General features: G+C 38.7%; 1 protein-coding gene across 4 annotated transcripts in view; it reads right to left on the reverse strand.

Moving 5' to 3' along the window:
* Window positions 1-12,996, reverse strand: part of LOC102778690 (axonemal central pair apparatus protein HYDIN-like) — a 56,472-nt gene extending 43,476 nt beyond the window's left edge. For all 4 annotated transcript variants that reach the window (XM_087829851.1, XM_006788116.3, XM_006788117.3 and 1 more), the window contains exons 1-21: window positions 12,911-12,996; window positions 12,027-12,131; window positions 10,676-10,801; window positions 9,863-9,982; window positions 9,434-9,568; window positions 8,372-8,571; window positions 7,913-8,037; window positions 7,174-7,375; window positions 6,817-6,991; window positions 6,092-6,191; window positions 5,700-5,818; window positions 5,131-5,354; window positions 4,896-4,963; window positions 4,537-4,778; window positions 4,078-4,178; window positions 3,289-3,424; window positions 1,927-2,091; window positions 1,676-1,828; window positions 826-1,064; window positions 414-711; window positions 162-305 (exon numbers count right to left, since the gene is read on the reverse strand). In XM_087829851.1, coding sequence (XP_087685977.1) covers window positions 162-305; window positions 414-711; window positions 826-1,064; window positions 1,676-1,828; window positions 1,927-2,091; window positions 3,289-3,424; window positions 4,078-4,178; window positions 4,537-4,778; window positions 4,896-4,963; window positions 5,131-5,354; window positions 5,700-5,818; window positions 6,092-6,191; window positions 6,817-6,991; window positions 7,174-7,375; window positions 7,913-8,037; window positions 8,372-8,571; window positions 9,434-9,568; window positions 9,863-9,982; window positions 10,676-10,801; window positions 12,027-12,104 — 3,150 coding nt within the window. In that variant the 5' untranslated portion in view covers window positions 12,105-12,131; window positions 12,911-12,996. The remainder of the gene's footprint in view (window positions 1-161; window positions 306-413; window positions 712-825; window positions 1,065-1,675; window positions 1,829-1,926; window positions 2,092-3,288; window positions 3,425-4,077; window positions 4,179-4,536; window positions 4,779-4,895; window positions 4,964-5,130; window positions 5,355-5,699; window positions 5,819-6,091; window positions 6,192-6,816; window positions 6,992-7,173; window positions 7,376-7,912; window positions 8,038-8,371; window positions 8,572-9,433; window positions 9,569-9,862; window positions 9,983-10,675; window positions 10,802-12,026; window positions 12,132-12,910) is intronic.
* Window positions 12,997-14,490: the final 1,494 nt, after the last annotated feature.

Consider the following 14,490-nt stretch of genomic DNA (forward strand, 5'->3'; position numbering starts at 1 on the left):
TATCAAAGTTGTAGCTTATGGATATTTAACTTTAGCCTTTAACTAGGCTTTAGATAATATTTAAAAATACATACAACTTACAGAGCATTACAGTAGAGAGCATTCAGTATATGCATTTATTCTAGACAAGGCACTGTTTCTAATTTTTGCTCAAGACTAACCTTCTTTATGTAGAAGTTCAGCTGCTTTGAGGAAATGCTGAGCAGCGGAGCCACAAAGCGACAAGTAATGTCTACAGACATGATTTTCTCCTGATACCCTTGCTGCCCAACTATAGCGTAGCACACCAGACGTTCACGTACAACCTGCGTTGTCGAAAAGAAGCATTATTTACATGTTCTATGCTGCTTACTATGCTACATCATGTCATTTAGTGCATGCGCAAACCTTTAACTTGCAAAAAACTATTTCACCTTTGGGGAGTCTGCAGAGACTGTCAGCACCATGTCAGCAGAGCCACCTGGAAAAAGTTCCAGACGAGATGGTCTGAGGCTAACCATCAACTTCTCCCTGCTGGAAGGGAGTGAAGATCCACGTCTTGCATCATCTCTCTGTTTAGGAGTGAAGATAGGGGGTAGGAAGCTTTGGTCGGGCAAGGTGCCACCTTTGCAGAGTTTTGCAGTGGGCTGTGAGGTATCGACCTTCCAGTACATCCGGTGTACTCGCTTGCCATGGTTGCAGAGCTTGAAGTGGTACTGGTAAGCTTCATGACTTACAAAGTAAAATAAAGACGAAGGATAGTATCAGTGTCATATTATCCACCTCTACATCGGGAATTAATAACTAGGAAAGCTCCATTTTAGTTTATGAAAATGGGATTTCTACCTGAAGTGGGTGCCCAGGTCAAGGCTGGGACCAAAAGGCCTGTCACTGACAATTGTAGTGCCAGTGCCAGTGGCAGACAGGAGGACAGTGAGTGGCTGACTGTCCTGTATGGAAACCTCTAACTTGCCCTCAAACGGAACTGTATCCTTCAGATGCACCACGACCATGAGCTCCACCTGGCTCCATGGTGGCACCTCCCCCTCACTGGGCTCAATACGCCAAAAGGGCTTTCTGATGGTCTAAGGAAGCAGAAACAAAAATCTGAGTCTATTCATAGTGTGAACATCATGAGCTGAGGAAAAAACACAAAGCAGCGTAGAAGCTCCAATAGGTCGTTCCAGCACTAAAATGTGATGGGTGAAAATATCAAGTGGGAGCATTTTCTATAACTGTGTTGCAAAGGTTTGCTATGAATGAACTCTGAGAGATAAGAGATTAAGAGAGAGCAAGAGATGAAAGTTGAAGTCTAGTCAACAGTAAAGGTTACCAGCATTTTTTGTGCATAAATGTTACACCAAAGTGAGACTACATAATTTTATCATTAAAGTCTACCTAAATTGGTAAAATGTCACAATTTGGTTTAAAATGACTAGTGCAAAGGAAGCCCCTTATTCTCATTCTCAAATTTAAGCAGCAACTAATTATTTCAAGAGTTACCATAGCAGTAAAATCATTATCTTATAAATTACATATCCAATTAGACTGATAATTGATCAATCACAGCAGTTAAGAAAGTCGGACTGCCAATACGTGAACAGATCTATGGTTGGACAGATATGAAGTAAATAGTATGCGCCTGCCTGTCTAAGTCACAAATGGTATTTTTATTTTCTTGGGTGAGTGTTTGTACCATTGGAGTGGTAAAGTGAGCTGGAATAGGTGAGTGGTTTGACAGGAGCAGGGTTTTGCCAATGTCCGTCAGAACTGGGATTTTGCCAAAGTGTAGCTGTGTGGTTTGAATGTGAACTAGTGGCCCATGCCCAATACATGATAAGGCCACTTCCTGAAACAGAACAGAAGTAGGAGGATTAGAGAATAGGCACCATGCCGGTATTCAGACCTACACACAACTTGCACTCCCACACATGCACTTCCACTGACCAGGGGTGGCTGGGAGCTCCCAAATACAGCAATACGTATCGTGTGATGCAGCATTCCAGGGGCCTTAGCTAGGAGACGCACAGGAAGCTCCTCGGAGCAGCTCGGATGAATCACTCCTCTGGGGTCAGAACTGCCTAAAAGCAGCGAAGAATTCTCTTCATATTCCTGAAAACAGGGAGAGCAAAAAGAAAAACTAAATTATAAGTTTTAATGTCAGAATACAGATCTGGTACAAAATGTGTTTAGGTAAGTTGCTTCAGTGCATGTGTAATACCAGATTGCATTTATATGGCGCTTTTCTAGGCACCCAAAGCGCCCCCCTGAACCCGGTCGCCCACAAGTTGCCTCAGTGCATGTGTACACAAAGAATCCATCTCTGCTATATATATATATATATATATATATATATATATATATATATATATATATATATATATATATATATGAAGCACAGTCACTGATTATATAAGGAAAGCTTTTGTTGCCCTTTGTCTCAAAAATCCAAATCAATTCAAAGCAAAATAACACAAATAAAAATTAAACGCTTTCTTAGCAGTTACATGACACAGTTTTGTGGAACCACCTGACATAACTTTCTAAACTTAATCCCAAATAAACATTTTTTTGAGTGAAATACAAGAAACACACGCAGAGTTCCAAAATAAGAAGAGTGAGCTGTTTATTAGGCTGAGAAGACTAAATCAAATCAGATGTGTGTTGTTTGTGGGCGATTGTGGCTCAAGAGTTTGGAGGTCGCCTTGTAATCGGAAGGTTGCCGGTCAAGACACTTCACCTGTTGCCTACTGGTGGTGGTCAGAGGTCCTGGTGGCTACAATGTAGCTTGCCATTACCAGTGTGTGAATGGGTGGATGACTGTATGTAATGTAAAGCGCTTTGGGGTCCTTAGGGACTAGTAAAGTGCTATACAAATACAGGCCATTTACCATTTGATTATTAAGCTGGTATAAATATCTGCTTTATATTTAGACAAAGCCAGTTCTTTTGTTTGCTCATTTCCAATCTTTATGCTCATGGCTCCACAGTGTAACTGTTTACACATTTGCCTAACAAGTGAAAGATCCCAGTTTGTTCTAAGGAAGAGACACAAATCCCTTAGCAGTTGCATCAGGAACAGTATCTGATATAGAAATCTGCCAAATCAAATTTGTGGAGCTACCTGTGGTGACCCCTTGTGGCAAGCGACGAACTAAAAGTGGGTATTTCTAATTTTTACACTAAGCTAACTTTCTCCTGGCTCCAACTTCATATTGATTGAAAAGGAAAGGTACAGTGTAAAACACTTTAGTGGCTGCCAAAACATGTAAACTCTATAATTGTTGTTGCTCCGGTGATCCATCCAACCTGATCAAGCATGCCGTAGCAGGCAGGCAAATTGCTGGGGTTGGTCAACCGCACTTTCTGTTCGAAGGGTTGATTGAGGAAACACCTTTCAAAGTGTAGCACTGGAGTATCCACCAAAATCTGAGGCACAACACACCTATCAACAAAGGGAAAAAAGCAAGTCAGACAATCAGAAGAAAAACAAGGAAAACGTGAGGAGAATAAAAGATGTGTAATTGCACTTCATCGTGCCTAAACTCTATTAATCCTCCAAGTTCAAGTTCAATGGATGCAAACAAACAAAAGTGCAACAGAGACTACCGGAAGAAAAAAAGCTACATTGCTTTAGGAAAAAAGATGACAGAAGAGATTACTTAACACTCACCCTACTAATTGGGATCCTTAAGGGATGCTTGACTTGAAGTAATGAACGTAATATGTTCCATTTAATCTCTAATGACAAATACAGCTGAGTAAAAACGACTATACTTTGAATGGTTTTAAAGAAAATATATAGTAATGTATGTCGTTTTATGGATTTTATGGGTCTCATCCACCAACCAAGACACCACAACAAAGACATTTTATTCTATTTTCCTATATCAGATGGATGGACATTCATTCTTATTCATCCTTTTTTATTAAGTTTCCCTTTTCAAAGGGAAAAAGATCTTCAGTCTTAGGCTAATAGAGAATAAAGATCTGTGTAAATGGGCCCAGTATGACATGTTAGATTCATTTTGCTGTGACAGAAATGACTTCAATAGCTGTTTATTTGAGTACGTCTGGACATTAAGCATGTTTATGTACCTAGCATTTATAGGCAGAGTCAGAATTTCCTCCCCAACACCTTCAACATCCACCACCAGTGACAGCTGGTATGTCCTGACTGTGTTGGAGCACAGTGTGACCTGTACAAACATCGCACAGACATACAACAAGACCACAAATACACCAATACACAGACAGGACAACAAGTGTCTAAAGTTAAAAGGAAAGGAAAGTTCATTAATGTCACCTTCAGCTTTAAAGACCCCAGTATCGACAGCGTAACCACCATGATGATGACTGCTGGCTAGATATTTGATTATTTTCTAAACCAGCAAAATATGTCAATGAGATTTACTAATCCTTCAAGATTCCCCAGATATTTTTTATATTATCTAAATAATCTACATAATTTACATGTATATAAAAATAAAAACAGAATATTTGAGGTTTTTTCCCACTATTTCATAACATGGCGGGGATGGTGTTAATAAACTGTACCTTAATGTCAACATCGGACACGCTACGCACTGAGCCTGCTGCCGGGCTGACCGTGAACTCCACAGGGCATGGATGAAGATCTCTAGCAGTATGACCTTGCCAATCTTTCAGTGACTCATCCGAAATCTGTTTGAATGAGCTAACACTAGGAGAGCCCAGCCCGTCTCCCAAGACACGCAGGATGAAGTTCACGGGTACAAAGGAAGGGTTGAATAGCGTACAACCAACTGTTACTGGAAAACCTATGCAGGGAGATTAAAAGAAGCCAATATGAGAAAATGTGAAAATATTAAGATGATGTCTGTCATTATTCTCTGGATATATATGGTATAAAAACTAGAAGAGCAAAAGTGATGTACCAAAGGCTACATCCCCAAAATTAAGCTCTGAAACACTGAAGTGGATTGTAGGACAAATGACGGAACCCCTGCAAAGAAGAAACAAAGAAACCTTGAAACCTCGGGAACAATAAGATTTGAAAATACGCAGTGAGAGTGTAATAGACCCACTACTACAGCTGGGTCAGCTTTTATTTGTGCTGTGTTACATGTAAATGTCCTGGCAGAGAACTGGCTCGCTGCTTGCTAACTTTACCCAACAGTGAAGGTCAGTGATTGAGGTTGTCCTGCCACACTTAGCAGCAACTCCTCAAAGAATGAACCCAGAATGGGACTGCGGAACGATACTTCCACTATCTGGCAGGCGCCAGAGGGAACAACACCCTCCTCGGGATTGAAGGAGAAACAGCGGCCAAAAGTGGTGTCAGGACTTGACCACCTGAAAGGGGCATCAATTGGCTCTTTGTTTGACAACTGCACCTGAAGAATGAATTCTTGTATGAGAACAAATACCCAATATTGATCCTCTAAATACAAAATGTGTTTCATGGAGTAGATGAATTGATATGAGGTGGTAGAGTCTTTCAGCAGTACATTTGTGCATTAAAACTGTCAAAAGAAAAACTTTTGATTTTGTTTTTATTTTATTTTACAGCTTTTTTTAACAATATATACTGTTTTGTTATCTTGTGGATAAGAACTATAACCTTGCAGTGCACCCACCAAGGCTGAATTCAACTCACACAAAGTTGTAGCTCAAGCATTCTACATTAGAGCCATACTGGCAATAACATAACGTGTTCACACTGGCTTGGTTTTTCTTACCTCTTGACGAAATCTTTCACCTATGAATAAATCTTTTAAGTTCATCCCATCATAGTTAAGCACAAGTTGAGGGCCCATGCCTTTGGCCTTGACTGTGAGGGGTAGCGGTGATTCACATCCTAAGATGACAAACAGCCATGATGAAAGAGTTACAATAGAGCTAAAGACAGAGAAAGGAAAATTGTAGGGCCACAGGAAAGAAAACATCACACAGATTTTATGCATGTGACGGTGAAGTTTAAAAGTTGCCTCTGTGTTTCTGTGATTTTGCTCTATTTTTTAACAATGTAAACATGACTAAAATGGACAAAAAGTACTGATTAAACTGATAACATTATGAATTATTATCTTTTGCTGCTGTGTGTGTGTGTGTTTGAGAAACCGGAATAAACCTGTGACATCGCAGTATATGGTTTGTTGATAAAGTCTGGCCTCCTCAGGCTTGAAGATGATGGTGAACTTCGTCGTGGTGCTGGGCCATATTTCCCCCTCCTGAAGCACGTAAAGACAACAATAATTATTTTAGTGAAACAAAATGCAAACATTACAAAAACGTAAGAAGAAGAAAACGACTAATTTTTTGGTCAGGCTTTACTCTACACATACACACACGCAGGTGACCTCCCTAACTCTGTGTTGTCTATCTCTTTGTCCAGGGAATGGGGCTGAGTTGGGGACAGAAGACAGAGCAGCTCATACTTTCTAAAGGTCTCTGGACAGAAAGGCCCTAATCTGTGGTTCTAATGTCACAGAAGAATCAGACAGAAGTTATATGCAAACAGTCTTGATCACAAAGTCTGTGTGACAGTTTTAACATCAGATCTGATCAGCCTTTTCAGAATTCTGTTCTCACAGCAATAATACAGCTCTGAGGGTAGAGCATGCTGCAAGAAATGATTCACGGAAACATCAACAAATTTCAAGTGCTGTTGCTCCTGTTCCTTCTCCCCACTTAAAACTATTACATTATGCAGACATACTATAGGAGGCATTGTTGCCTCTAGAGTTGATGGAACAAAACAATGGGCAATGTAATGACATTTAAGTATTCAACTAATCTGTCTGGCAAGAGGAAAATCATGTGAACACACGACATGACAATGAAACACAAACACACCGGAGGCTCCACAGTTATACAGTGTGAAAGGGCCAAGAGGTAGTCGTTTGCATCCTGACTTCTGTGTTCCTGTGGGGCTCTGGACTGCAGCGGGAGGTAATGGATCCCTGCAAGGTCAGACTTAAGCAACTGTCCTAGCTCGACTTCTTCCTTCTGCTGGAGCACTGAGCCCTCCCTAGAGACAAGTAGGGAGAGACAGTGAAAAGTATAACAAATAGCATATGAGGAGGGTCAGAGAGAAAAAGAGGCCAGTAGAAGGACAAAGATCTACAGGACAGAAAGAATGTGATGGGTACCCAAGCTCATTTCTGGCAACACATGCTCTAATAAATACATTTTGTGCTCATGCATAAATACCTTAATAAGCTCAGGTCCTCTTCTTGTTGGCTGGGACACACAGTCCAGCAGTACTGAAGAGGGATGTCACTGTGGTTGGTGAGGGACACTGTGCGTGTACTGATCAGGGAGACATAAGTATTCTCCATCCAGATGGAGTCAGGTTCAAGGTGGATGGTCAGTTCTTCACAAGACCCATGCAGGCTAATGTACACATCTTCACCTGAGTAGAAGACGTCATGGTGCTTATTATGACCTAGTAACTGGTTACCACAGGGTAACATAAGTGGTGGAGTATAGGTATCAAGAGACCTTTTTGTCTACTTTTGTTTTGATTAGTCAGTTGTAAAAATATGGAGGAATACTGTTGGGATTTAAGTGAAATTTAACAGGGTTACTCTTGTCTAATTGAAAGACAACAGGAGATTCCTAAAAACCAGATTCTGGCAGTCCACCAATACCACTAAGATGTAACATGTACTATGAGAAGAAATCAGGGAGAAGAGAAAACAACCAGCTAGCCATACTGAGCAGGAAATGTGATATAATACAGCCATTATGAGCTGAATTTTCATTCCCTAAAGACTGGCTATATTCTCTTTCATCACCTACAGTATGTCACCTTTGACTTCACTGGCCCCCTAACCAACAAACACATACACACCACTCTCGCAAGCCCCTTATCAGTGTGTATTTATCTGTTACATCTTGAAGAGTCTTCAACACAAGTCTCATTGGTGTCACGGTTTTGTTTTCTCACCAGTATGGTAGTGCAGCAACAGATCCTGGCTGTGGTTTCCTGTGTTCATTGGTTGGAAAACCACAGTCACCTGCATACTCTCGCCAACATCAAGTGCCCCAAACTCAGGTGTCACTGAAAAAGGCCTGCAATAATAGGTTACTGTTTTAGAAACTGACAGAGGAAAAGCAAACTTTTAACTAGATCCAACAATAAGTACTGTAAAGTCTAGTTAAAGGTATACCCAAGACTCCATTATGTAATTTTTGATAAGTAGGTAAAACATGTTTTCTGTTCACTTATGATTCTGAATTTTTTCTTAAATGTATTTAACTGAGCTTTCCAGATCAGTTTTCACAAGCTGTACTTTAAAAATAACTATTCACTGGGTACAAGAATGACTGTTTTAATGTTGTACAGTTAAATATAGAAAATTACTCCAAAACAATAGACATAAGCCCTTCTTGTGCTGACTCTCACCTCTCTGTGTGGAGCCTGAATTTGGCTTTGCTGTTTCCTACATTACAAACAAGTTGAGTCTTCTCAGTTGAAGCTTTCACAGGACACACGGGCAAGTCAAGCTTGTCTCGAAAGTCAAGAATGGCACGTGGCCCAATGGCCCGGATTGGAATCTCAAACTTTTCCCTCTCTGTCACACAAACCAGTCTATGGTGGTAGTCCTGTGTAGACAAGGAGAAAAGCCTGCTGCAACCACACAAACTCTATAAACTCGATATACTTTATTATATCAGTTGTTAAATAATTTTGTGCCACTGAATTTGGGCACACAAGCAGTTCAATTTTATCCAGTTTGATTCTTACACTGAATTTTTATAGCGCCAATTCACAACAACAGCCACCTCAAGGCAGCAAAGACCCTACAGTAATATAGAGAAATCCCCATCAGCAAGCACTTTGTGACAGTGGGGAGGAAAAATTCCCTTCTAACAGGAAGAAACCACAGACATAATGAGGCTCAGGAAGTGGCAGCCATCCAACGCTACAGGTTTGGGGTGAGAGAAACAAGCTGTTTATTCCATTAGCTGCTCAGTTATTCAAATGTAAATAACAAACAAACCAACAATATCATACTTGAGTCCTAACCCTTAAAACAATAAAAACAAAAGATTCTTTCCTTAATAAACATGAACCAATAATTAAAAAACATTCTTTAAATTATATATGTGACAAAATCAGAAGGTTATTTGTTCAAATAATTAAACATTAAGGAAAATGTATACAAATCAAGTATATTCTTTTGATTGATTTCATATTGTATTTCCGTACCAAAATTACACAGAAAATTTACGTGTAATTAATTTAGTTAAATTCAACATTTAGGACAATTTTTTTAGTGGATTATGATCCTAACTGAGACTTCATGAAACATTTATGCAGAAAGTCTGGTAAAGGCTATACAAGATCATATGAGGTTATCCTCATCCTATATGTGGTTATTGTGACTTTGTGTTTTGTTCTCTCAGTCTAGCCTTCTTTGTTTTTGTGCTGCAAAGTCCAATCAAATGCAAACGTCTCTTGTACCTTGTTTTCGTGTGGGGTGAAGAAGACTGTGAAAGTGGCAGACATTCCTGGTGCAATGTTGCTGCGTGCATCACTTGAAGGCAAAACACTGAAATACACGGAGTTCTGCTGCTCCAGCTTCACTTGCCGTGAAACCTGAACAAAAAAATAAACATAAACTGTAGATAAGTGCATAAACCCAGCACAGCAAGAAGGACAAAGGTAGTGATTGTTAATCATTGCTTGAAAATGGTATCTTATCATGGTATCTTATTCAGATTTCCTCCAGTCAGCAATGACCTTTTCTTCACACTCCCCACATTTTCTCTTTTTCAAATAGTTATGCTGCGGCGGTGTTGTTTCACAAATGTTTCTGATTCAAATATAGGCTTGACAGTCATGCTGATTTCAAAATTATTTGATCTTCATTACTCTTATTGATTAATATACCTTGTCATTGTTGAGAAGCAGCAATGGTAACTTGTAGGTTTGTCCAGGAGAGAAATTCTGGAAGACCAACTCAGAAGGGTAGGGCTGAAAAAGCGGCTGATCTATATCTGGAAAAGAACCCTAGCCAAACACACATACAGAGACAATGCTTTAGATTTCAAATTCGCCTCATACTTAATACTAAATACGTATTGAACAGTGCATTTGCTTTGCTGGTTTGTGAGCACAAACACATGATAATATTTGTAAATATTTAAACAAGTTTTTTATTCATATTGATGTAATGATCAGCAGTAAAAAGAAAACATGTTTTTCCTAATTAACAGTGAAAAAATGGACACACAGTATGATGCCAATAATATTAATCATCTCTTTTTTATGCAGTCCTTGCTTTTGTGCAGATGCAATTTTAAAATATACAATCAATTATGGGGAGAAAATATAATGTCGTGACAACTCTACAAATGATGAGCGTGAAAAATCACCAGACTGGTGATCAGCCAAATGTGCTGTGATAGAGTCAAATTCCTGATTATTTCAACCTCGGCCTTTCTACAGTTCTTCACCTGAAGGGTCTGAGCTGTTTCTGCAGCACAAGAGTCTCTACATATTGCTAGGCAATAGGCTAGGCAGGAGTAAGTGATATCAAAGAAAATATTTAAAAATAAGAACTCCCTTTCAATTTGCACCTTTTACGGTAGATTGTTTCCACTGTTATTGTTGGTTCCCAGTTAATGTTATACCGCATCACTGTGTGTAATAGGAAGCAAGTTTTTAAACTAGTGTGATATCACAGAATTAGCTGGCATTTACTTTGTGATTTGGAGCGGCGCTCAGGTCAAGCAACTCCAGGATGCGAGGTGGGTGCACCTCAGCTGTGTTACTCAGGCGCTCCTCTGTGGACTGCAACATCTCCTGGGTGAAAACTGATGGAGTCACCTGCAAACACACAGCAACACAGGCCTATTTACAGTCTCCTAATCAGCAGTAATGAGGCGCTGAGCTGTAGGCTATTGCTCTTGGAACAGCTCAGCTTACAGCTCTAATGCTTACATATACATAAACTCAAATAATGTCCATTTTGTGCATCATTTTTTGGGTATTGTATTTTCTACATAATCCTCTGTCATTGGTGCACCTAAAGCAAAAAACAACTAATTGCACTTAGTCTGTCTGAAGGAAAATGATTTTAGCTTAATTCTAAATCTAAATGAATAACATAATAGCAAAACTGCTTATGCAATATTTATGCTTTTATTATTAATAATTATAATAATTATTATTAATTTTATTATGCAGTTAGAGAGATAAATGCCACAAGATTGTAAAAACGAGCATCTGCAGCAGAATATTTTTTACAATTTGATTTGATTATCTGTCATTACCTATCTTATATTTCTGAACATGTTATTTTCCATATCTAATGAGGGAGCTATTTTGAAAATCTGACTATTTTAAATCTTGATGGATTCCAATATCTAGACGGAAACAAAGCAAACTGGTGGCTTCTCGTAACTAACTAAGTCTTTTAGTTTCGAAATATCACAGATTGAAGTCTTTATAAAATCTAAAGACTATCTGGATGCACTTATTTTGAAAATATTAAATATTTTAGAGCATGAGATGAAATGACAACTAATGCAGAGTAGAAAATGTTAATCCCTCCACTGCATCCCTGAACATTGTACCTAGTTTCTGTCAGGTGTGTAACAGCGCAGCTCACACTGATGATGAGCCTAATTTTTTCTTTTTAACAATCTTACCAAATAAGTACGCAAGTATGGACTTCAATATTCCACATTCTGACCTGAGAAAATTGTAAGTGAAGTGGAAGAGAGCTAAAATGGTTAGGCTGAGGCCAATGCAACAAAACACTGTAGTCATGTAATTCATTTTGTTCCCTATGAGAAGCCAAAGTGATTATTAGGACAACGTGTCATTTGAAGCATTATTTTAAAAAGAATGGGACAGCGTCCAACAAGTAGGTCACCAGAAAATAGAAAGCTGTTTATTTTTCAGAAAATCCCACTTCCGACATCTGCTGTAACATCTTCATTTCCTTGTCACCTGAAAGCTGTCATATGGCTATATTTCACAACATAACTCGCAAGCAGCTTCAAAATTACAGAGATAAAAGGAAAAAAAATGCAAGTTAGAACCTCACCCTTCTTGTTTTACCCTCCTTCACACGCTTATTGTTGCATAGCAGGGACGCCTTTTTCTTCACCTGAGTGAAGCTCATTCTGAATATGTTGTATGGCAAAATCACCTGCAAGAAAGGAAACAGAAGAAAACAAGAGAACACATGGAGTCATAAACTAGACATCCATTTTTTATGTTTCAGTTATCATATCAGGTTCAGAAGTAGCATTAGGGTGTATCTTTAACAACTGAAATCTATATGCTGTATACCATGTCCACTTCAGTTTATGTCATACATACTTATGGTACAGTAATTTGAAGATTTAGATTCAATTTCAGAAGTCAAGTGCTTTCTCAGCATGACCTCATGACTGTTTAATGAAATATGTGCTTTTTGAATCAGTAAAAGGAAATTTGTCATTGATGTGACCGTAGAAACATTTGATTAACCAAAAAGAAAAAAATGGGATATATATATATATATATATATATAGAGAGAGAGAGAGAGAGAGAGAGAGAGAGAGAGAGGGAGAGACCACGACATCACATTTATTCAGAAGTCTTTCTGTTAGCTGGTAAGTTTAAGAACCCCTAGACGGAGAGCAGCGCTCCGTGTGAATAAGAACATTTTGGAGCACTGATGAAGAAAAGGAGCATAAATAGTCTCTAAAGCCTAGCTGTTTTATTCATGTTTGCATTGTTTTTATGTTAACAGTTGTACTGTTCGCTGAGTTTTGCACTTCATTATATTCTCACTCTCTTAAGCACTTCACAATACTTAAACCGTGGATCCCGTAGTTGTACATACAGTAGCCTATAGGCTGTAAGAACTCTCTGCGTTCACTTTAACGTTAATAATGGATCGTTTAACAGACTGCACAAACAAGCATCTTAATAAGAACTCACCGTTGTGTCGAAGAACCCTTTACTTTACATCAAGCCGTCTGTTAGCCAGTTATCAGCGCGCAAGTCGATGTTGTCTTGGTTCGTTGTCGTGGCAACACACTCACCAACGACTCAGTATACGGTCTGCTGATTGGCTCGAGCTGTGACAGACAAAAAAGCAGGCGTAAAGAAGCACGCTTTCTCATACATGGTTGTTTTTGAATACAACAACTATCACGTAAGTTTGTAAAAGCAAGTAAAATGACTAATTGATTAAAAAGTGATTATATTTAATTGTTATTATTCAGCATTATTATGAGCTTTATTTATATGTTACTCAAAGTCTCCATAGTTGTAAAGTTTTTGAATCAGTCACAGTGCATATATATGTTTTCACTTTTCTCTTTCCAGGAAGGGAGAAAAGCATATAACTAAGAAAAAAACTGACAAAAATGATCAAAGAGTTTTGCAAGTACCTCACAACTAATATTCTAACTTTGTTTGTTGGTTCTGATAGTTGGATTTGCTTAAAAGTACTAAGATGGTAAAAAAGTCAGTTTTTACAGCAAACAAAACAGTTGTAAGTAAATGTAAGTAGTTTGTAAGTAATAGTTCCTAAATTATTACGATTATTACTTAATGCTTACACCCACAGTCCAAAGACATGCAGTTAGTGGGGATAGGTTAATTGATTAATCTAAATTGCTCATAGGTGTGAATGTGGGAGTGAATATGAGAGCAATTGGTTGTCTATGGCTGTGTCCCTCCATTTTAGCCCTGCAACACACTGGCCACCTGTCCAGGGTGTACCCCGCCTCTCACTCTAAGACAGCTGGGATAGGCTCCAGCACCCCCAGCGATCCTGAAAAGGATAAGCAGAAACAAATGGATGGATGGATGGATGGGTGGATGGATGGAAGTTTCCTATTAATTGTTTATCTACAGTACATTTATTGACAGTGTGTTGAAGCACAGAACCAAACAGAATAAATTATGTTTAATTCCTTTTTTTCCTATCTTGGACATATTTGTTTAAAGAAGAAAAAGTGAGTACAAGTCAAATGAAAGAGTCGATATTTAATTAGAAAATTGTTTTAAATTGATCTGAATCAGTTTATATCTTTTATCTGTTGTAAATTCTTTTTAATTGGTACAATTACCTTTGCAATGGCAGCACAAGGACAGAGAGAGAGAAAACATTCTTAATGAATACAGTATGTTTGTGTAATTATCAGTGCAAAGAAAGAAGAATGAGGAAGGAGAGGGGATAGAGAGAAAGTGTCCAAGACCAGGAAAACCAGGTGTGAAACAATAACCATTTCACCAAAACAAAAAAGAAAAAGAAAAGCTTGTCTTTTTTTCACTTTTAAAGAATTCATAAATTCTGGATATTCTACAGGAAAGGAAACACAACTTGTGGCATAAATAATTTCAAGTACCTCCTTATTGGGAGCTGTGGTTTGTTTGTTTTTTCTCTCACTCTCTCTCTCTCTCTCTCTCTTTTTTCGCTTTTCGCCGCACATAAGCCTTGTGTTTGAGCTGAGCAGATGGGGAGGGGCAGTAGTTACACTCGAAGTAGCACAGGAACAGAGCAGGAGGGA

This window comes from Neolamprologus brichardi, chromosome 16 (genome assembly GCF_056152115.1).
Source record: "Neolamprologus brichardi isolate AB-2024 chromosome 16, ASM5615211v1, whole genome shotgun sequence".
NCBI lineage: Eukaryota > Metazoa > Chordata > Actinopteri > Cichliformes > Cichlidae > Neolamprologus > Neolamprologus brichardi.